General features: G+C 42.3%; 1 protein-coding gene across 3 annotated transcripts in view; it reads right to left on the reverse strand.

The window, feature by feature from the left end:
• LOC143290222 (carbohydrate sulfotransferase 15-like) overlaps positions 1–23,833 on the reverse strand; it is a 24,950-nt gene extending 1,117 nt beyond the window's left edge. The window contains exons 1-9 of one of the 3 annotated variants that reach the window (XM_076599554.1): positions 23,621–23,833; positions 21,771–22,094; positions 17,083–17,242; positions 14,849–15,047; positions 12,485–12,583; positions 11,391–11,547; positions 10,190–10,364; positions 3,101–3,248; positions 1–1,280 (exon numbers count right to left, since the gene is read on the reverse strand). The exon at positions 1–1,280 is cut by the window's left edge and continues 1,117 nt beyond it. In XM_076599554.1, the coding sequence (XP_076455669.1) occupies positions 1,063–1,280; positions 3,101–3,248; positions 10,190–10,364; positions 11,391–11,547; positions 12,485–12,583; positions 14,849–15,047; positions 17,083–17,242; positions 21,771–21,964 (1,350 nt within the window). In that variant the 5' untranslated portion in view covers positions 21,965–22,094; positions 23,621–23,833 and the 3' untranslated portion in view covers positions 1–1,062. Of the gene's footprint in view, positions 1,281–3,100; positions 3,249–10,189; positions 10,365–11,390; positions 11,548–12,484; positions 12,584–14,848; positions 15,048–17,082; positions 17,243–21,770; positions 22,100–23,595 lie in introns of all 3 variants that reach the window. The other 2 variants (XM_076599552.1, XM_076599553.1) reach the window with 2 other exon arrangements.
• Positions 23,834–24,850: the final 1,017 nt, after the last annotated feature.

Here is a 24,850-nt window from a genome sequence, read left to right on the forward strand (position 1 = left end):
AAATGGTCGAGTCGATTCGGATTGGTAGATGTTAATCATATGTGACTTTACGCAAAAGGAGACGATGTGAATTCATGTAAAACTCATCATCGCCTCTCTCCTGAAGCAGCCACGTCATATATTGTACATTCTGCTGGATCTGTCTGAAATAAACCACATTCACATTTAACAAATATTCTTGGTCATGTTACAGTTTGACGTTCTATTTTAAAGTATCTGCTTGACTAAAAATGGAAAACATTGTTCTGGTTAAAGTGTTACACAGTTTCTTTAGTAGTCGGTGACACCGATACTTTTTTTTGTTTGGGTACATTCAGGCTTTCGATGCAATTGTACACATTACTTTTATATGCGTCGGCGTATTTCAGTATGATATTCGAGCGCTTGTGAGAGATCGAAAATGATTGCTTTGAACATGCTTTCTCTTTGTTTGATTGAACGTTTCATTTATTATGCATGTCCCTCTGTAGATTGAGGGGTGTTATATACAATATGATATCTGAAAGTAACAGTAAACTAAGACCAAATGATACAGGTATAACGCTATAGTACAAACCAACATGAAAAAAGAACAAGAAAAAAAGAAACTGATGTAATAATTATACTTTCAGATAATCAAGTACCAAAACATGATCAAGTACAAAGAACCCCCAGATAATAAAAAAAGAGAAGAAAACCAAATCGAAGCAAACATTAAAAGTATTAACACATTCAAGCACTATAAAATAAAACAGAAAATACACGAACGAAGCCAAATGATTACACGTATTCTTACAGTTCATGACAAAGGTGGCTAACAGAATGAATTATCTATTCAGCCCAGTCTCAGAGTCCTTTCTCCTTCATGGCTAACACAAGTCTTGTCCTAAAGAATCAACACTTCAAAGGAGTCTTTCCTCCTCATAACCCGTGCAAAATTATAAAACCCACGAGGAAAAAAAACAACAAAACAACAACCGGTATTTGCTTATCTGACAATTCGATCAAAACGGAATATGTCTCGTTATTGAGAATAGTGCGCCTCAACCATTTCAGCCAACTGACTGAAAATAACTCTAACAGTTAACGAGCAGTTCTGTTGTTCTTACGCGAAGTCAGATCTGTCCATAGAAATCTCTTGTCATTGAGCATTGCTGCGAAACGCCAAATAAAAGGCTGGTAGAACTCCTGCAGGACTCGCTCAGTCTCTGGCAGCATTGGCGCTGTCTTCGTCACCAGCTTCCCTTTGTTCCTGACGTTCGAAGTGGTGAGCCTCCGTAACTGCTCGTCAGAGAGGGAATCTGGAATGGCGTTCACCGCACAGTGCTCAAGTTCAGCAAGTTATTGGTTTGTTTGTTTATTCCTTAAAGGAAGTTTCAGTGGTTGATGGATTATTTAATCAACGGTCATTTCTACTGGCTGATGGTTCAGTCAATGAAGTGTTTTAGATGTCATTCGTTTGCACACACGTCACAGTTCAGTGAGTGAAACACTGTTTGAATGTCATTCACGCAAGTCACAGATTATGAACCACTGACTAACAGTCATGATCAAACGTTAAGGTTCATGAAACCACTGACAGTCGTTCACATGTGTCACAGTTCACGAACCACTGACTGACAGTAATGCACAAGTGTTACAGTTCATGAACCACCGACTAAGAGTCACGCACAAACGTCACAGTCCATGAATCACTGACAGTCATGCACATACGTAACAGTTCATGAAATACTGACTGGCTAAGAGTCATACAGATACGTCATAGTTCATGAATCACTGACAGTCATGCACATACGTCACAGTTCATGAATCACCGACAGTCATGCACATACGTCACAGTTCGTGAATCACCGACTAAGAGTCACGCACAAACGTCACAGTTCACGAATCACTGGCAGTCGTACAAATACGTCACAGTTCATGAATCACCGACAGTCATGCACAAACGTCACAGTTCATGAATCACCGACAGTCGTGCACATACGTCACAGTTCATGAATGGCCGACAGTCATGTACATACGTCACAGTTCATGAATCACCGACAGTCATGCACATACGTCACAGTTCGTGAATCACTGACAGTCATGCACACACGTCACAGTTCATGAATCGCCGACAGTCATGCACATACGTCACAGTTCATGAATCACTGACAGTCATGCACATACGTCACAGTTCGCGAATCACTGACAGTCATGCACATACGTCACAGTTCATGAATCACCGACAGTCATGCACATAGTCACAGTTTGTGAATCACTGACAGTCATGCACATACGTCACAGTTCATGAATCACCGACAGTCATGCATATACGTCACAGTTTGTGAATCTCTAACAGTCATGCACATACTTCACAAGTCATTAATTACTAGCTGATAGTCATGCACATACGTCACAGTTCAAGAACCGGGACTCACGCGCATACGTTATAGTTCATAAATCACCGACTGACAGTCATGCACATACGTCACAGTTCGGGAACCACTGACTGAGAGTGTTGCACATATGTCACAGTTTATGAAACTACTGACTGTTAGTTATGCACGCTATGTCACAGTTCATGATCACTGACTGGCAGTCGTGCACATACGTCACAGTTAATGAATCACTGACAGTCATGCACATACGTCACAGTTCATTAATCACTGACTCACAGTTCATGAATCACTGACAGTCATGCACATACGTCACAGTTCATGAATCACTGACAGTCATGCACTCACGTCACAGTTCATGAATCACTGACAATCATGCAGATTCGTCACAGCTCATGAATCACTGAGAGCCATGCACATACGTCACAGTTCATGAATCACTGATAGTCATGCACATACGTCACAGTTCATGAATCACTGACAATCATGCAGATACGTCACAGCTCATGAATCACTGTCAGTCATGCACATACGTCACAGCTCATGAATCAGTGACTCAAGTTCACGAATCACTGACTTACAGTTCATGAATCACTGACACACAGTTCATGAGTCACTGACAGTCATGCACATACGTCACAGTTCATGAATCACACGCTGACTTTCATCAACATACTTCAAAGCTCATGAACCACTGTCTGACCGACATCCATCCACATACAGCACGGATCAGGGGACCTCACCCAGTCCAAGGAAGCTGTAAACCTTTCGGAGTTGCGTGCCCATGTCCTCCCTGTAGTCCTCAAAGCGGAGGAAGAGGAACTGGTCACGTGGTACCACCCTCAGCCAATCCTCCATCAGTACGGGATACACGTTCTCCTGGATCCGTAACTGGGTCACACACACACACACACACACACACACACACACACACACACACACACACACACACACAGAGAGAGAGAGAGAGAATCTGGGAACTCAGAACTCAAAACGTTCTTATTCAAGGATTAAGATTTTAGGCATAGCCTATTCTTCCAATCTGTCCTTGCTAATCTACATCTATTACAAATAGCACACACATAAATGAAGGGAAAAGGTATTCAGAGAGAGAGAGAGAGAGAGAGAGAGAGAGAGAGAGAGAGAGGAGTGGGAGGGGGGGGAAGGAGTGCTTTCGTTCGGACATACAAAAAAAATACAGAGAGAGAGAGAGAGAGAGAGAGAGAGAGAGAGAGAGAGAGAGAGAGAGAGAGACAGAGACAGAGACAGAGACAGAGACAGAGACAGAGAGAACAAGATGAACAAGAACAAAACTTTAATCTCCAGGCCTCCGGCCCCTAGAAAGAGGTCAAAAGTACACAATATGGTGATCACTCAGCCACAGCAAAATGTAAGAGAGAGAGAGAGAGAGAGACAGACAGACAGACAGACAGGCAGACAAACAGACAGAAAGTACTAGACGGAGAGAGAGAGAGAGAGAGAGAGAGAGAGAGAGAGAGAGAGAGAGAGAGAGAGAGAGAGAGAGAGAGAGAGAGAGAGAGAATGAATGAATGAATGAATGAATGAATGAATCTTTATTTTCCAACGGTGAAGATATTAGCACTTTGGCCGACTTACACATCTGCCGTTGTTCTAAGAGACACACAAACATGTACGCATATAAATGTAGTTATACTGAATACTTAATACATGTATAATGTACTAGTATAACACAGCGTCAAACTGAGAGACACAACATCACTCACATCTGTACGGAACGGAAGCGAGTAACACACACACACACACACACACACACACACACACACACACACACACACACACACACACACACACACACACACACACTAACACACACCAAGGGAAAAACAACAACAAAACCCTAGCATGAATGCTACACATGAATGATTCAAGTGAAATTAACACAGAAAAGTAACGATAAAATTTTAAACACAGATGTAAGAGACATAAAAGGCAGCAAATAAGGCGACGGGTAATAGGGATATGGACAGATAGACACATTATGTGAAAGACAGAGAGAGGGAGAGACAGAGGGGAGAGAGAGACACAGACAGACAGACAGACAGACAGAGATGTAAAGATATGTCAGTGTGGGGAAAAAAGAAGAAGAAGAAAAAAAAAAAAAAAAAAAGAGTTGGGTGAGGGTGGTTCACAATTTGTAATACATGTAAGTATACAAAATCGTAGACGTGACCAGACTACAATTTGATTTCGTTTGTGTCCACTGTAAAGAGAAAATCTCTGAAATAATATTATATGGCGTGATACGTTATCAACTGATTGACGCATTTCGACATAGTTTGTAAGGATTGTCAGTGACAATATTATACCAGATTTTCGGTCTGGCTTTCGGCACGCATGTACTGTCCAAGTTTCTCTTTGAATGTTGTGGTGGAAAAGGGTTCTTTGAGGTGTTTGGGGAGATTGTTCCAGCAGTGCGTGCCGGAATATGCCAAACTCGATTTATAAAGGTCTATTCTTGGCTTGGGTAGAGTAAGAGTCGCATTTCGGGAGTTAGGGTTGCGAGTTTCATAGCAGACAATGGTTTGGTGTAGATAAGTAGGGCATTTACCGAATATAATTTTATGCATAAGTACGCACTTATTCAATATTAGGTGCTTTGTCAAGGGAAGAGGTGCTGGCAGTTGATATTGATGACTGCGTGTGTTTCGTAAAACACCATTGAGGTGTTTTACAGCACGTCTGTGTACAGAATCTAGTTTTTTCATGTGCACTTCGCTGCAGTTGTCCCAAACGTTTGAAATGTAATTAATTCTAGACATGATGTGAGAATGGAAAAAGAAATAGGAAGCCTCTGGACTGACGACATGTTTTAAACGGGATAATAGGTAAACATTTTTTGCAACTGACCTTGATAAAGAACTGATATGTGCCTCCCATTTTAGCTGGTTGTCAATAACGACACCAAGGTGTCGATGTTCTGTAACTTGTTCAATAGCTTGGCCATCGATTGACAAAGTGAGCGGATTTAAGCCACGCTGGTGCTTTTGGCGAGTGGCTACAATCATACTCTTTGTTTTTTCTGGGTTAAGGAGCATATTATTTTCTGTACACCAGAGAGAGAGAGAGAGAGAGAGAGAGAGAGAGAGAGAGAGAGAGAGAGAGAGAGAGAGAGAGAGAGAGAGAGAGACGGATACGGATGGTTTATTCAATAATAAGGCCATGGCCCCTCATCAAGGGGGTACAGTGAACAGTAATTCACAACAATAAAGGCATACTAACAACAATACACGTCAGTAAATGTACAACGACAACCTGAGAATACACAACAAATAATTAACTACATAATGTATTGCGTTTTTTAAACGCTTTGTACAAGTAAACAACAAACTGTTTTGTAATGGTTTCGTTTGTCGATGACATCAGCAAAACAAGTCCAAATGAAGTTGGGCGTGTGTAATATTTTTGTGGAATAAACTGGGATCTAAGGTCTTCCAAAGCAGGGCAGCATAACACAAAGTGAAGTTCAGTTTCTTCAGCACATCTACATAATGGGCAAATAAGATCACAAACACTGAACTTACGATAACGAAGACAATGCAGTAAGATTTCGGAAACCCCTAATCTGAACCTTGTCGTGATATATTTTAAATGCCTACCCATTTTCATTGATAAATAAGCTGGAATAATTGAACTGCCTATAAAACCTGAAACGATCGCTTTCTTGAACATGATTTGACCAATCTTGCCATTTACAATCAATTAATCTTGTACGAAACACGCGAATAAATCCATTTATGTCGCCTACCCCCTGCTGTAACCAAACATAGCCAAACCCCAATTCATTTAATTTAACCCTAACTTTAGACACCCAGTTTACCTTACCCCTAGAGTCTAGATCATATAACATGTTATAAGCTTTTTTCGGTAGCCTTGAATTTTTCATTTGTGTTATTTTTAACCAACAACTAAATACATCTTACTGCGGAATTAAGATAGATTGGATACCTATTCGTCTCACCATAGATTAAATCATTTGGTGTTCTCATGGTGACTCCAAGAAACTTTTTTAGTGTAAATAGATGGACATTCTCACAGCAAGCAGCAGCATTAGAAAGACCCCAAATCTCCGCTCCATACTGAACAATGGGCTGTACTTGGGAGTCAAACAGTTTCATAAATAGGTCTAAAGACTGATTTTCTACACTTGACAATTTTTGCATAATACAGAGTAATGCGTGCTTGGCTCTACTTGCAAGATCTTTACATGCAATCGTGAAACTCAATTTAGTTGAAAAATATATACCTAGGTATTTATAAGCATTCACTACAGGCATCACTATCCCATTATAAGCCCATCTTTCCCTCAATCCTAAATATCCACTTTTTCTAAAAACAATTATATTACTTTTTGACATGTTTACTTTCAACTGAAGTGATTGTGCAGCTCTAGATAGACTATTTAATTGAATTTGCAGACCCACAACAGTTTCAGACATTAACACAACATCATCAGCTAAAAGAAGGATAAACAACTCTAGAATATCACCAATAAATTGTGCACCGCGCTTCCCGTTTCTGACAATTTCTGAAGTTAGTTCATTGATAAAAAGAGAGAAAAGAACAGGACATCACCTTGTTTCATACCAGAAGTGCATTGAATATAATCTGTCAACTTATCTCCACATCTAACCCTAGCTTTCACACATGCATACATGCTCATTATACATTTCAACAACTTGCCGCGAACACCTGCTTTTAAAAGAATAGGCCATAGAATTGTTCTGTTTATAGAGTCAAAGGCTTTCTCAAAATCTCTAAAAGCAACATATAATTTTCGATTTAAAGAGAACTGTTTTTGAACAAAGGCCATCAAAGTAAACATGTGATCAACAGTTGAGTAGTTGCGTTTAAACCCTGCCTGGTATTCACCTGTGATATTACTATCTTCTACCCACTCTTGCAGCCTCTGATTAATAACTGTACTTACAACTTACTACTTATATCGCAAATATGAATTCCTGTATAGTTATTCGGATTATTCACATCGCCTTTTTTATACAGTGGTAAAACAATAGATTCAGTCCAGTTTTCAGGATAGATTCCTTTGTCAAACAGCGAGTTGAAAAAAATTACAAAGAAATTCACAATCAAGTCGGATTTACTGGCATATTTCAGCAATTCACCAATTATACAATCTGGTCCTGCAGCTTTACGATTTTTTTTATTTTTCTTACAGCAAACATCACTTCTTCTATTGAAATTGGTCGATTCAAATAATCTTCATCCTCTACATCTTGTTCCCATTGCATTACATTGTCAGAAATAACATCTTTTGTCAGTAGAGTTTTAAAGTGTTCAAACCAAACACCGTTAGTAATGTTATTAACTGGCTGTTTTCTTTTAAATGACATTTTATGTACATTGTTCAAAATTATTTCTGGTTCTTAATAGAAGCAATGAGTTCTGTTAGCAGTGTGTCGTTAAACTGTTTTCTCTTTCTTTTTAGTAAATGTTTGTATTCCCTTCTGGCTTTGCAAAAACAATGACGATCATTAACATCTAAAGTATGTCTACATTTGTTAAGTAACCTGCGAACATTTTTTCTAGTGCTGCGACATTCTGCATCAAACCAATCTCTTGGTTTTATCGCATTTCTAATACTTACTTGTTTTTTCATATGTTGAGCAGCATCTTTAATACATACATTAAAAACGTTCAATGCCTGATTTATATCAACACTGATTAGGCTAATTGCAAAGTTTATTTTTTCTTGAGATTCATCAGAGTTTACATTACGAATGTATGTATCAGCCAGGTCGTCATTCCACACATATTTTTCTAATACAAAATGATATTCAAACTGTGATTTTTTTCAGTTCAACAACACTGTCTACAAAACGGAGTTCCACAGGCATATGATCAGACTCAATTCTGTCAGACACACGAAACACACATGAATCACATAATAATGCATACATTTCACAAGACATAATAACATAATCATTCACACTACATCCACTGTCCGATATATACGTGTAGCAACCTTTCTGGTCGTCGTGACACATTCCATTAAGTATGCACAAATCAATTGCAGTACACATATTCAACAACAGTTTTCCGTAATTGTTAAGAACCGAGTCTTCAGAACATCTACCAATACTAACTGGGTGACTTTTTCGCTGAGACTCGAATTCTGCTGAAGCACCCTGACAGTGGTGGGAAAAATCACTTGTCCTGCCATTCAAATCCCCACACAACAATATATAAACATCCCTGTAAAGTAATGAACAATCAATCAAAAAATCTTCCAGTAATGCAATACCATTTTCGCAGTCCAAAAAAGCGTAGTATGGGGACCCTTCGGGTGGTACGTATGCGTATACAAACAACACATCTTTGTCATTACCAAATAATGTTTTATCAATGACAAGTGCACCAAAACTGTTGGATTTCACACCAACTTGCTTTACACATGACACATAATCATCTTTAACAAGACGTGCAACTCCTCCCGATCGTCTCCCCTTTTCAGTGAATTTTATCGCAGGTACACAAAAACATTTATACCCAGGAAATAAAGAAGGTTTGAAATCACCAAGGAATGTTTCAACTAAACAAACAAAATCAAATGATTTAAGGAATGAAATAAAGTCATCATCATGTAATTTTGAGAGCAACCCATTAATATCCCAGTGAATAAAAGACAATGGTTTAATTTTACTGCTTTCATTACTGACAAAAGTTTTATCCCGATTTAATATATCATCATTTTCCTCGTGCCTGTGCTGACAGACCACACTCTCACACACTGACACACACTGCGAACATTCGTCAGCACACTCTGCACATACACAGTTTCCAACATCAAATTCACGTGCTGGCTCAGTGTCACATTGGCCAACACTGGATGGCAATAGCGCTGTCTCTGGGTTTTCTTCTCCCTCTCTGAAAAATACCTCACTTGTAACAAACATGGGCCGGCCACTTCCCTATCTAAAATCAACAAGTTTGTCATTGGCATCGACAGAGAATTTCTTGCCATCAATTAATAAGTAGTTAAATACCATCGTGGCTCTTTTCCCGTCCTGCCTGGCTTTTTTCAGGTGCGGAGTTAGTCTGCGCCTGATATCCCTTACCCCCTTAGAGAAGTCCTCACCAATGAATACATTGGATCCTTTCAATTTCCCTTTAGCCTTCAAAATATTTACCTTCTGTTTATAAAAGTTACAGCAGGCAATCACTGGGGAGTCAGGCCTGGAACTCAGCCGGTGCACCCTGTCAAACTCCACCACATCAGTCATGTCCATTTTGTCCGTTAGAAGGTCCTGCACCAAGCCCTCGCAGTCTGCACTGGTCTCGTTGTCTCTCCTGGGTAGGCCGTAGAAGAGGAGGTTGTTGCGCTTGGACCGGCCCTCCAGGTCATCTATCCTTGCGTCGCAGTCGGTCAGCTTCTGGCAGAGGTCCTTGATGTTCTTCTTCAGCTCTTCGTTCTCCTCTCGCAGCTTCGTCATCTCCTCCCTCATCCCCCTCAGGTCACTTCGCAGAGCTGCATAGTCGTCTTTAAGGTCAGGCACTTCCTGTTTCAACTCCTGTTTCAATTCCTCCATCTTCGTCTCCATCCGTGACCCCATCTGGTCACTCATGGCTTGAGACAGAAAGTACTAGACGGAGAGAGAGAGAGAGAGAGAGAGAGAGAGAGAGAGAGAGAGAGAGAGAGAGAGAGAGAGAGAGAGAGAGAGAGACAGACAGACAGACAGACAGACAGACAGACAGACAGACAGACAGACAGACATAGACAGAGAGACAGACAGAGAGAGAGAGAGAGTAACAGACAGACATCATTCACTAACTTCAGGCAGAGACTTCATCAATGTACTGTTGTATAGACAGTGTCGTATCGACCAGCGCTGGAAGCAGTCTTTGTAGCGACGGAGACTCAGCACCACAAAGTGGTGGAACTCCTCGGGAGAGGGCGGGTGGTTTCTCCTTTTTCTCCCGAAGTCGAACAGGTACCGTGAGTAGAGTCTGCAAAAAGAGTACGGTGTTGTGTCGTAGTAGTTGTAATTATAACTTGCAGGAAGGTGCGATGTGTGGCACAACTGCCGGAAGGAGCGTTGTGTAACTCCAGGAAGTTCCGTTGTATAGTATCACCACAGAAATGCTTTGTGTGTGTGTTGTAACTTCAGGGAAGTGCGCTGTGTTGTGTAACTGCGGGAAGGTGTTTTGTGTCGTGTAACTGCAGGGAGGAGCGCTGTGCTGTGGTGTGACGGGCGCAATAGCCGAGTGGTTAAAGCGATGGACTATCAATCTTCAAACTTCAAGCCTGTTATCGGGGTGGCGGATGATTAGGACAATCTTCAAACCTGTTAACGGGGTGGCGGATAATCATGGCAATGTTCAAACCTGTTAACGGGGTGGCGGATATTAGGACAATCTTCAAACGCGTTAACGGGGTGGCGGATGATCAGGATAATCTTCAATCCTGTAAACCGTCACGGGGTGGTGAATGATCATGACAATCTTCAAACCTGTAAAATTAATGGGGTGGCGGATGATCATGACAATCTTCAAACCTGTTAACGGGGTGGCGGATATTAGGACAATCATAAAGCCTGTTAAAGGGGTGGTAGATGATCATGACAATTTTCAAACCTGTTAACCGGGTGCTGTTCATCTGGACAATCTTCAAACCTGTAAACGGGTTGGTAGACGATCATGACAATACTCAAAAACTGTAAATAGGGTGGCGGATGATCATGACAATCTTCAAACCTGTTAACGGGGTGGCTGATATTAGGACAATCTTCAAGCCTGTTAACCGGGTGGCGGATGATTAGGACAATCATAAAGCCTGTTAAAGGGGTAGTGGGTGATCAGGACAATCTATAATCCTGTAAACGGGTTGTTTGTTCATCAGGACAATCTTCAATCCTGCTAACGGATTGGCTGTTCATCAGGACAATCTTCAAACCTGTTAACCGGGTGACGGATGATCATGACAATCTTCAAACCTGTGAACCGGGTGACGGATGATCATGACAATCTTCAAACCTGTGAACCGGGTGACGGATGATCATGACAATCTTCAAGCGCGGGTTGAGGTGGAAGAGGTGATGGGCCAGAATCACCCGCGGCTCTGTGCAGTTTTCGTTGCCAGAGTACAGCTTCCAGTTGTAGTTGTCGTAGAAATAGCTGGGACTGCCTTCTCCTGCGACAATACCAATGATATGTATATATATATATATATATATATATATATATATATATATATATATATATATATATATATATATATATATGTATGTATGTATGTATGTATGTATGTATGTGTGTGTGTGTGTGTGTGTGTGTGTGTGTGTGTGTGTGTGTGTGTGTGTGTGTGTGCAAAGAGAGAGAGAGAGAGAGAGAGAGAGAGAGAGAGAGAGAGAGAGAGAGAGAGAGAGAGAGAGAGAGAATGTTGTTCTGTCTGCATGTATGTATGTACATGTATGTATGTATGTATGTATGTCTCTCTTTCTCTATATTTCTCTCTGTGACTGTCTGACTGTCATTCTGTCTATATGTATATCTGCATGTATGTAATGTACGCATCTCTCTCTCTCTCTCTCTCTCTCTCTCTCTCTCTGCGACTCTAGTCTCTTTGCATGCCTGTCGGTCTCTGTCTCTGTCTCTGTGCATTTCTCTCTCCCTCCCTCACTCTCTGTTTCTTCCCGTTTCTTCCTTCTCTCTCTCCTTCTCCCTCTCTCCCTCCCGCCCCTCTCTGTCTCAGTCCCTCCCCTCGCCCCCCCCCCATCCCCCCACCCCTCTCTCACACAACTATGTGGTCAGATATAGGTTTAACAATTTTCTTCTGTAGCCAGTATTGGAATTTGTTGCATGGTGCACTGGTAGATGAATGAACGGAGTTATGTGCTGGGTGGCCTGTTGGTTTCTATCATTATATTTTTTCTTCAAAGATGGAACTTTGTTTTTCTTTCATTATTTGCTTTCACCATTTCATTCGTTCATTGTAATAGTGTGTTGTGAAATAAAAAGTATGTTGATGCATTCACCCATAATTATCATAAAGACTTCATAGCCAATGACATTAAAGTGTCAAAGGGTCAAGCGTCTCTCTCTCTCTCTCTCTCTCCGTCCTTGTATACCACAGATGACATGACTGTATCCCCGCTCCTTGATATTCTTCTCTACTGTGGCGGCAACACGCTTGAATCTGGAGGTGTAATCCTCAAAGGACCTGTTTTCTGCAACAGTCAAGGTGTAAGAGCCTCACACTACCCCTCACCTACTCCCACGCGCTTAATCATACATTTAAAAAAAAAGATAGATATGTAACAAACAAAACAAGAGAGAGAGAAATAATGATGATAACAATAATATATAACAGGTACAATAACAAGAACACTACAACAACAACAACAACTACTACTACTACTACTACTACTAACAATAATAATAACAAAGACAAATAAGTATTATATACACATACGCACGCGCTCACACACACGCACACACACGTTCACGCTCATGCGGGGGGGGGGGGGGGAGGGGGGAGGGGGGGGTTAGTCATTTCCTTGTGTCGTTTTTCTATTATTTCTTTTTTTACTTTTTTTTTCATGAATTTACCCTCCACAATCAGAAGTCAGGTACCCAAATCACATCTTGGTGGTGTGAGGAAAAACATCGGAGTATTGTGTCTTTCTTTCCTTTATTTGTATTTGTAATTGTATTTCTTTTTATCACAACAGATTTCTCTGTGTGAAATTCGGGCTGTTCTCCCCAGGGAGAGCGCGTCGCTACACCACAACGCCACCTTTTTTTTTTCCTGCCTGCAGTTTTATTTGTTTTTTCCTATCGAAGTGGAATTTTTCTACAGAATTTTCCCATGAACAACCCTTTTGTTGCCGATGGTTCTTTTACGTGCGCTAAGCGCATGCTGCACACGGGACCTCGGTTTATCGTCTCATCCGAATGACTAGCGTCCAGACCACTACTCAAGATCTAGTGGAGGGGGAGAAAATATCGGCGGCTGAGTCGTGATTCGAACCAGCGCGCTAAGATTCTCTGGCTTCCTAGGTGGACGCGTTACCTCTCGGCCATCACTCCACTTCATTTACGATACATAATTTCAACACCATGCCTCGAAACTGGGTCTCGAACCCTGGTGAGCTCTGGTGAACACTGACTGTAGAAGTCCACCGGCTTGCTTAATTAATTGCTTCTGCCATGTCGCCGCACCATCTTTAAAAAAAAAAAAAAAAAAAAATTTTTTTTTTAGCACTATGCTCACTTCAAACATTTGTGTTAACATATACGACATAAACCACCACCTCCCCCCAAAAGGGGGGAGGGGGGAGGGGGGGGGGGGGGGGCTAGTCATTTCCTTGCGTCGTTTTTGTTTTACTTTTTTTTTTTTTTTTTTTTACTTCAAACATTTGTGTTAACATATACGACATAAACCACCACCTCCCCCCCCAAAGAAAACAATTCACATGTATCGTATAGATCTAAGGTGTGAATGAATGATTATTTTTACTGTAAATTAAGCATGAAAATTAATGTACGAATGAATAATTGTCGTCGTGATTATGCTTTGATCTGAACAGAGCATTGTAATTCCATATAGAAACCGTGTGTGGATGAAAACCCATTCACCTGCCTATATTACTTTGATGCAAACTGGGCACAGCAATAATAGCGGAATCAATGTGTTAACGGATAGGTTTAAGTTCTGCCATTACAATAATCTCATTGTAAATCGTGCGGTAGAATATCACACAGATCGATAAATAATGTATAGTTGCCGTTCTGCCGATATGATGCTTGATGTGGAATGGCCGATGTTCAGAACAATATCTTGTTGTACCTTCCAAATGTAAGATATTGTCTTTTGTATGTAAACCTTTGTCTGAATAAAAATGTTTGGTGATGAAGAAGAAAAGAAGAAGAAAAAAAGAAGAAAAGAAGAAGAAAAAAAAAAGAGAAGAAGAAGAAGAAGAAGAAGAAGAAGAAGAAGAAGAAGAAACCTACAAAACAACAACAAAAAAAAACCCTGACATGAATTTGTATGAACTAATCTTCTTCTTCGTTCGTGGGCTGCAGCTCCCACGTTCACTCGTGTGTACATGAGTGGGCTTTTACGTGCATGACTGTTTTTAACCCGCGATGAAGGCAGCCATACTCCGTTTTCGGGAGTGTGCATGCTGGTATGTTCTTGTTTCCACAACCCACCGGATGTTAACATCGATTACAGGATCCTTCACGTGCGTATTTGATCTTCTGCTTGCGTATACACACTGCACATATGTTGACCAGGAAGATCGGAAAAAATATCCACCATTTACCCACCAGGCGCCGTTACCGAGATTCGAACGCGGGACCCTCAGATTGAAAGTCCAACGCTTTAACCACTCGGCTATTGCACCCGTCTTATCTCCGATTAATAAAATGCGATACATTTCAGTTGCTATTGCACCCGTTAGAATGAACTAAAAATAAAGCCACCTTACTGTCATAGCGACGGCGGTCGAAGAAGTGGAGCTCCTTCGAGGTGGAAATCACGTGCGGGTGAGAGGTCAGGCGGAAGAAGAGGTCAGAGGTCCCGCTCTTGCTGACCCCGATCAGGAAGAAGTAGGGCACGCACAGCACGTGACCCTGGTGACGCCAGCAGGGGTTCTTGCTGCTGTTGAGGAACTGGGTGTGCGGTTCCTGCCACAGGGAGGGAGGGTGGAGGGTCGGGAGGGTGTCACTTGGGAGTCAGTGAGGAGGTCATAAAGAAGGTCGTCAGTCAAAGTCATCTGTGAATTAGTAAAATCGCATGATTTATACCTGTTCTTTCAACGAACACAAAATGGGGAAAATTGGGGGGTTTCTGCTGATTGGGGTGGGGGTGGGGGGGGTGGGGGTGGGGGGGTTGTCAACTGAGGAGGTATCCGTCACTGGTGTCCCATGCCTTCCTACAGACGTTAAGATTTATCACTGGATCGTCTTATTCAAGCTGGCACTTCTCAATCATCGCTTTCACTTCCTCTTTCCCGAAGTCTGCAAGCGACACAATAATGAGACATCAGCACTACATGCACTAAGTATTATACAATGCACGTAATGGAACACCCAGTACCAATCCACAATAAATGGGGTGACGAGTACTTCAGCATTAACTGAATCGAAAAGAGATCGAAAGACTCATATAATATATACTTTACCTAGCAACAATGATACCGAGGAGAAGTTGAGCAATGAAGGAATTATTCTTGACACACACTCAATAGTGAATTGTACAAGTCTGGCATCCCAGTTATTTAAACTCATTCTTCAATCGCTATTTTTTTTTCCAGCTGTTCTCATGCCTATTCTCTAAGTCCTAACAAAAGTTACGTGCGGCCGTGATCACACATAACTTGGAAACGCACTGCAGGCTAAGCAGACCGCCTCGCGGCGTCAAGGTTTGGAGGGGAAAAGGCAAGTTCTAGCTCAGAGAGACTGCAAGAACTTCCGGGAACATAGAGAGCCCCTCTTATTGCCTTCATTGATCTTACAAAGGCATTGGACATCGTCAACAGGGATGGCCTCATCAGAGTCCTCACACTAAGAGGATGTCCATCCAGGCTCATTAGCGTCATCACACCCTTCTATGAAAACATGAAGGACTCTGTGGTAATTTCATGGCTGAACATCGGACGCTACCTAAAATGGAGTAAAGTAGGGCCGTGTCCGTGCTCACAACCTGTTTGTTCGGGATCTTCTACGCAGCCTTAATGATGCATGCCTCCAGATCTCCCACAGAGGGCATTTACCCTCGTTCCAGGTCAGATGGAGAGCTCTCCAAACTCTCCAGGCTAAGAGCAAAGTCCAAATTTCAGATGACATGCCCGCGTATTTCCTCTTTCCAGATGACACAACAGTACCCACTCAATCGAAGATCAGGATATCTGATAGCTGGAAGCTATCCATGATTTTGTGTACCAGAGTTCAACGGTCTCAGACACCATCTCTCTCGACACCGAGCTAAACAAGCGTATTGGCAAGACTACTACCAATATGTCTACACTGACAAAGACTGTGGAACAACAGTAAGCTGATAGAAGGTCCAGGTCTACAAAGCTTGCGTCGTAAGCACCCTTCTGCATGGCAACAAAGCTGGACGCCTTCCCCATGCACTGCCTCTGACACATCCTGAACATCTCTTGCAGAACAAAGCCTCTAACAACACTGTCCTCGAGAGGGCTGGGATCCTCAGCATGTAAACCCTCCTGAAGCAAAGACGCAAGCGCTGACTCGGAAACGTTGTGCGAAAAGGGATGACGACCGAATACCCAGGGACTTCATGTACAGAGAGTTGGCTCAGAAGAAGCGCCCTGCAGGCAGAGACACCAGAAGACCCAATGCATCAACCAAGAAACATGGGAAGCTGTAGCCCCCAAGCGATCATCCTGGAGGCACACTGTGCTGAAAGGCTTCTCCAAGTTCAAAGAGACACTTGCCCAACAGTCAGAGGCGAAACGGCAAAGAAGGAAGCCCCAAAGTCTGACAGACAGACCGGCATCAGACTTCGTCTGGGCAAAGTGTGGCAGAGACTGTCATTCTCCATTGGGCCTGTCAAGCCACAACCTGAAACACCACCAAGAACACAACTCCAGAATGACGGAGTCCTCCTCTTTCTTCTCGAGATTCCTACTGCTGCTGTCAACTACTACATAATTATGTGAGTGCTAGTAGCCCCCCTGGCTACCAGTATTCTCACCACATAGGGGAAGTGACCCCAGCTGGCCACCCCAGGAGGAAGGCCCGGGGCACAGGGGGGGAAGAACGGCTGGTCCCCCACCACCTCCTTCTCCCGTCCGCTGCAGGCACTGCCCTGGTACCACGACCACACCTCCTGCAGGTCAGACCAGGGGACGGCACTGACCGGCATACACACACACACACACACACACACACACACACACACACACACAGAGAGAACTACATGTTACACACTGTTGATAGAAAAAAGAAAAAGAAAAAAAAACACACACACCCAAAAAACACAAAAAAAGAACAACAAAAAACAACAACAAAAAACAAAGCAAAAAAACAAACAAAAAAACAAACAAAAAAACAAACAAACAAACAAAAAAACAACAACCCCAAACAAACAAACAAACAAAAAACAAGAGAGGCAAGGCCTTCAAGACTCACTTGTGATACACTTAAAAAAAAAAATCCAAGCTTTTTATGTATTGAGTATAATTTCAAAATGTAATGTTTAAGATGAGAAAGATCAGTTTAAAGCAAATTAAGTCCCCTAGCATTAATTACAGAGTAATTATCCTTTTTTACAATCTGCACCAAAACGTTTGCAAAATAAATAAAACTTCCATGCGTAGCAAAAGAAGTTCCTGTTTGAACAAAAAATGATAATAATGACTGCTCTAGTTGTTGGGTCAGAATATCAGATCAAAGTGCCAAGTTTAGGGAATACAAAAAATATAAATATAACAGTAAATGCAGTTTGCATATAATTAGGCTTCATTTTTTTTTCTTTGTGCCCATCCCAGAGGTGCAATATTGTTTTAAACAAGATGACTGGAAAAAACTGAATTTTTCCTATTTTTATGCCTAATTTGGTGTCAACTGACAAAGTATTTGCAGAGAAAATGTCAAAGTTTACCACGGACACACAGACACAACCGAACACCGGGTTAAAACATAGACTCACTTTGTTTACACAAGTCAGTAAAAAAAACAACAAAAAAACCAACCAACCAAACAAACAAACAAACAAAAACAAAAAACAGAAAAAAAACCAAAGAAAAAGAGAGGTAAATGCATAGTATACTGAAACCACAATGATCAAAATCACTCAGTATAAAACACGGAACGAAAGGACAGAGAGAAGTTGCGAGGGGCGGACAGTGTCAGCGATGTCAGAGGCTGCACGTGCAGCACAAGCGGAGGGTGGGATGTATTATGAGAATGAAGAGCGCCAAGTGTCAGCTGTCAGTCGGCTCTACTCAGGCAAGCAGCCTGTTATGCAAATAACCCCGTGTTCGTTAGGCCGTTTAAGGTTTGATCTCCGACCGAGGATAGGCGCTATAGAAGTATACATATTAATCAATCGAAATGTATAATACATGGTGACAAACAGCTGTGCAAACTCACTGGTGCAGTTGCTGGGTCGTATCGACATTTGCAGCAGTTACGTCAGGCGTGCACAGCTGTTGTTGTTTTCTGTTGGGTTTTTTGTTGTTGTTGTTTTGTTGTTTTTTCCACCGTCACATTTAATCTATGGGCTATACCACTGTTCACCCATGCTGCAAATTTCAAGAGATTGCACAGGATCGTCCCATGAAAGACAGACTGTCCCAGATGACTAAGGAGCTGACTCAAGAGAAGCGGCTTTGTCCACCAGAACAGAGCAGGACCCTTGAACGACAACACCGAAACATCCCTTGACCATGACGCCCAAAAGATCCCTCGGTGTCTGGCTGTCCCTGCATGGGGAGAGGGAACCACAGCCACGTTCAGTCCAACATCCCTGGTGTTAGCCCTAGAAACTCTTCGATTGGACTTGATAAAAAATCCCTTAACCTTACGCATCTCCAAACCAGCTATCAACAAGAGTAACGACTCAACAGGCAATGTAATGTGTAAAGAAGCCGGCGAGGAGAATTATTTACCTGTGCATCAGGGGCCCCAGTCTCAGATCAATAACTTGATGGTCACAGATGGCGTTTGCCTATCAACACTGCATCATGATATATATCAAGGTCAGCTGCAACCGAAGTGGCTATCGTCATGGATTCGTAGTAGTAAAATATCTGTGTTCCAATATCCACAAATTTGGTGCTTCCCTACTCACAAAAAAAATTAATAAAATAAAATAAAATAAAAAAAATAAAATTTAAAAAATATAGAAAATACACAGAAACAACGATAACAAGCCCCACCACAAAAAGGGAAACAGCTCATGTGGTAACAGCCTGGTCGGATATTAACAGGATATTAAAATGCACCAGAAAAAAACAAAACAAAACCAAACACATAAAAAACTACGTCTAGGAGCAACACGCACAGAAACGCAGTCACAAAATAAGAACACAACATCAACATACCACCACCACCACCACCACCACAAGCAACAACAAACAACAACATTCTCAAAACGACAGCAATTGTCCCTGAAAAGATTACGCTAAAATGACTGAATAAATAAAGAGAGAAAGAAAAAAAAAAAAAAATATATATATATACATAAAATATATATAACGCGCTGGTTCGAATCACGGCTCAGCCGCCGATATGTTCTCCCCCTCCACTAGACCTTGAGTGGTAGTCTGGACGCTAGTCATTCGGATGAGACGATGAATCAAGGTCCCGTGTGCAGCATGCACTTAGCGCACGTAAAAGAACCCACGGCATCAAAAGAGTTGTTCCTGGCAAAATTCTGTAGAAAATCCACTTCGATACGAAAAAAGCAATAAAACTGCACGTAGGAAAAAAAAAAAAAAAGAAAAAAAAAAGGGTGGCGCTGTAGTATAGCGACGTGCTCTTCCTGGGGAGAGCAGCCCGAATATCACTCAGAGATACCTGCTGTGATAAAAAGATATATATATATATATATATATATATATATATATATATATATATATATATATATATATATATAATTTATACTCTTGGGGCCGGAGGCCTTAAGATTACAGTCCTTGTTCTTGTTCTCTCTCTCTCTCTCTCTCTCTCTCTCTCTCTCTCTCTCTCTCCTGAGTATTTATGTCTGTCTTCTCATGTTTTCTTCCCACCTGATCCATTTCTCTCATCCTCCGCCTTCCGTCTCCCTATCTCCTCTGTGCCTCTTCTCCTAATCATCAGAAGTGCATGGTTACATTGTTATATTCTGTTTAGCTTTCAATGACCTTTTTTTTTTCCTTAGTTCCCTTTTACTTTTAGGCTATTTGAGGTCTAGATATTTTTGTTTTGCTTTGTTTTTTTGGAGACACGCTCTACAGTTTTGCAAGTTGAATATCTTTTTTGAAACAAACTAAGGTTTTGTTTTAAACACTGTACGAAAAGAGATATATGACACGGTACAGTACTGTATGATTAGATGAGATGCAATGTGATTCATTTCGGTACGATGCAATCTTCTTCTTCTTCGTTCGTGGGCTGCAACCCCCACGTTCACTCGTATGCACACGAGTGGGCTTTTACGTGTAGGACCGTTTTTACCCCGCCATGTAGGCAGCCATACTCCGCTTTCGGGGGTGTGCATGCTGGGTATGTTCTTGTTTCCATAACTCACCGAACGCTGATATGGATTACAGGATCTTTAACGCGCGCATTTGATCTTCTGCTTGCATATACACACGAAGGGGGTTCAGGCAGTAGCAGGTCTGCACATGTGTTGACCTGGGAGATCGTAAAAATCTCAACCCTTTACCCACCAGGCGCCGTCACCATGATTTGAACCCGGGACCCTCAGATTGAAAGTCCAACGCTTTAACTACTCGGCTATTGCGCCCGTCGGTACGATGCGATGAGACGTGACGCCACGCGACGCAACACAACACAGCATTGTAAATACAATTAAGTATAGTACAGTGCAGTTATGCAACGTAACACTATGCAAAGCATCACAACACAGCGAAACGCAATACAGCACAGCACAGCACGGTACAGTACAGTGCAATACAACGCAACGCAACACAACGCAACATAACAAAATGACACGCATTATGGCACAGTACAGTACAGTACAGTACAGTACAGTACAGTACAGTACAGTACAGTACAGTGCTACGAAACACAACGAAACGCAATACGGTATAGTACAATACAGTACTTTGTAGTGCAACGCAACGAAGCGCAACACAACGCAGCGCAACACAACACAACGCGACGCAACGAAACGCAATACGCTATAGTACAATACAGTATATTATAATGCAACACCACGCAACGCAGCGCAACACAACGCAATGCAATACGGTATAATACAGTACATTATAGTGGAACGGAACGCTATTCAACACAACGCAACGCGACACAACGAAACGCAATACAGTATAGTACAATTCAATACATTATAGCGCAACACGACGCAACACAACACAACACAACGCAACACAACGGAAGAAAGAGAAACACCCGTAGGTGCTGGGGAGGACCCAGAGAAGCACTGTCTCCACCCGCCCTTGGAACAATCCTACACCGCACCACCCTTGGAGACCTGCGCTGTGTTCATGATGGGTGAAGGCACGAAACACAACGCAACACAACACATCACAACACAACACAACGCAACGCAACGCAACGCAACGCAACGCAACCCAACCCAACCCAAAACAACACAACGCAACACAACACATCACAACGCAACACAACACAACACAACACAACACATCACAACACAACGCAACACAACACATCACAACGCAACATAACTGATACCCAAAAGAATCCGTCTCCTGTGTGGCGGCAGGGTATAGCCCTACCCAGACGCTCCTCCACCCACGGGGCATGGGCAGATGACCACGTCCCATCCCGAAGATGACAGCTAGCACGAAGGTCGTGGTCAGCATCAGCAGTATGACTACCAGCCTCCGGAAGGACCGCACAGAAGGCAACAAGAAACCCTTGCCCATCTCGTGAAGGTCTCGTGTCGCCCACGCGCGCCGTTTTGTTGGGATGCGTTGCTCGTCAGAAAAGGATCCTACTAACAGTTCAGTTTCCTGGGTCCGTGATCAATTTCACGCTGAGGGTTGGTTGATCTAACTGTCCTGCATTGGAACAGATAGCGGCGCATATTTATGTTGATGTGTTGTCTGATGCAGTCGGTATATGGTCTGGATCATCAGAAACCTACTCTTCTATTATCGAACATATTATAGAGTGGAGTGATGGCCTAGAGCTAACGCGTTCGCCTAGGAAGCGAGATAATCTGAGCGCGCTGGTTCGAATCACGGCTCAGCCGCCGATATTTTCTCCCCATCCACTAGAACTTGAGTGGTGGTCTGGACGCTAGTCATTCGGATGAGACGATAAACCGAGGTCCCGTATGTAGCATGCAATTAGCGCACGTAAAAGAACCCACGGCAACAAAAGGGTTGTTCCTGGCAAAATTCTGTAGAAAAATCCACTTCGATAGGAAAACAAATAAAACGGCACGCAGGAAAAAATACCAAAAAATCTGGTGGCGCTGTAGTGTAGCGACGCACTTTTCCTGGGGAGAGCAGCCCGTATTTCACGCAAAGAAATCTGTTGTGACGAAAAGAGAAATACAATCTGTTCGGCTAGAAAACACTGCCCGTAACTCTACGATAGTCTGGAGCAGAAAACACTGGCTGTGTATTCTTACTTTGTGGTAGTCAAAAGCAAGAAAGACATATTAACGTACAGAAAAATAAATGAAATAAAGACAATTCCGAAAAAAGAAACATCGTTCAAGTCCGAAAGAGAAAACATCATGCTTCCCTACTCTTTCATAGTCTGAAGTAGAAAACGCTGCCTATGTTTTGATTTTGTTTGTTTTGCAGTACGTCTGAAGTGGAAAACACTATGTTATCATTTTCTGTAGTACATCTGCAGTAGAAATCATTGCCTTTTTCCTGTTCTGTAGTACTACTGAAGCAGAAAGCACTGCTAATATTTCCCCATACTGTGGTACATATATGTCTCCCTACACTGTATTACGCCTGGGGAACGCTGTTTCCCTACTCTGTAGTATGTTTGAAGCAGAAAACATGTTTCCGTACACTGTTGTAGGCCTGTAATAGAAAATACCCCTGTCTTTCCCTTCTTTGTGGTACGTCTTAAGAAGAAAACATTGATTACATTTCTCTTCTCTGTATGATATATTATTGGTGAAAACATTGATTATGCGCCCTACGTCTGAAGCAGAAAACACTGCTAGTGTTACCATAATTCTCCGTGTGTCCCTCATCCAGCTGAAGCAGAAACTCCGCTAATTTTCCCTATTCTCTGGTCCGTCTGAAGCATAAAATGAAAACACTGAAAAAAGAAGAGGACAAAACAAGCCAATCAGCTACCAGTCTGTTTTAATTAAAATAGATAAATAAATAAATAAATAAATAAATAAATAAATAAATGAAATAATAAAATAAAATCTTGTTTTGTGCTCGGGCTATTCTACGCCCCCCTCTTTCAGTTGAAAACTAATGCTTGTTGTTCCAAAGGGGATTAAAAAAAAAAAAAAAAAAAAAAAACAAACATTAAAAGCAAACAACAACACGGCTATTCACTTCGAAGCCCACACCTCTCTCTAGAAGCGTTGTACAAACCTAGACGGCTTTCCGGCCAGGCTGCTTGCTGTATACACAGAGGTCTGACTTTCTTCCCACCTGCACGACAGAAAAAAGAGCGGAGAGTTGTTTGTTCGTGACGAGAATTGGGAATTTGAAACTGAAAGTCAGTCGATGTTAAGTTTGCTCGCTTGCTTTGTTCGAGCTCTTCGATTCGATGTCACAGCATGCGCTGGCAATGTACGGATAGTCATATCGATGGTGTAGCCTGGTGTTGACAATTTATTTGCCCATTCTCAGCCTCTGTCTAACACACGAACACACACTTTTCCCACTTGCTCTCCCTCTATCACACACATAATCATACAAACACACACACACACACACACACACACAAACAAAAAAAAACCCACACACACACACATAAGCGCGCGCGCGCACGCACACACACACAATTTCCCATCTGTTTCTCCCTCCCCCCCCCCCCTCCCTTCCCCTCTCTCTCTCATACAGACGCGCACGTTTCCGTTACACACACACACACACACACACACACACAGAAACAAGCACACACACACACACACACACACACACACACACACACACACACACACGCAGACACACACACACACACACACACACACACACACACACATCCATCCTCTCCGTCTCTCCCTCTCCCCCTTCTTCCCTCCTCAGAAGCTTTCTCTTTGTCTGTACCACCCCTACTCCCACGTGCCTTTTTTCTCCGAACCTGAATACCCGATGTCTCTTGAGAATCTATGCACAAGAGAAAACAGATTGTCTTGAATTTCGAACTCTCGGTTTTCTTCTTCTTACTTCTTCTTTCCTTCCTTCCCTTCCTTTCCTTCATCATTATTGTTTGGTCAGACACGATGGCTTTTTTTTTTTTTTTTTTTTTTTTTTTTTCTATTGGCATCCTTCTTCTTTGCTCAACCGAATCAAATAAAGAAAGGCAGACAGAAAGAAAAAAAATGAGGGAGGAAAGAAATAAAGAAATAATGAAAGTAAGAGAAAAATGGGGGGAGGGGGGGGGGGGGGGGGGGGGGGGGGGTTATATCAGAGTCAAGTCAGGCCAACAGAGAAAGACACAGTGGGAATGATTGTGGGGGCGTGGGGTGTGTGTGTGTGTGCGTGGGGTGGGGGTGGGGGTGGGGGGGACGGCGGGGCTGGTGGTGGCGGTGGAGGGAAGTTCAGTCAGGAACCTCGGCGTTGTCCTTGACAACACACTGTCCATGCAAAAAATTA

Source organism: Babylonia areolata, chromosome 15 (assembly GCF_041734735.1).
Source record: "Babylonia areolata isolate BAREFJ2019XMU chromosome 15, ASM4173473v1, whole genome shotgun sequence".
Lineage (NCBI taxonomy): Eukaryota > Metazoa > Mollusca > Gastropoda > Neogastropoda > Buccinidae > Babylonia > Babylonia areolata.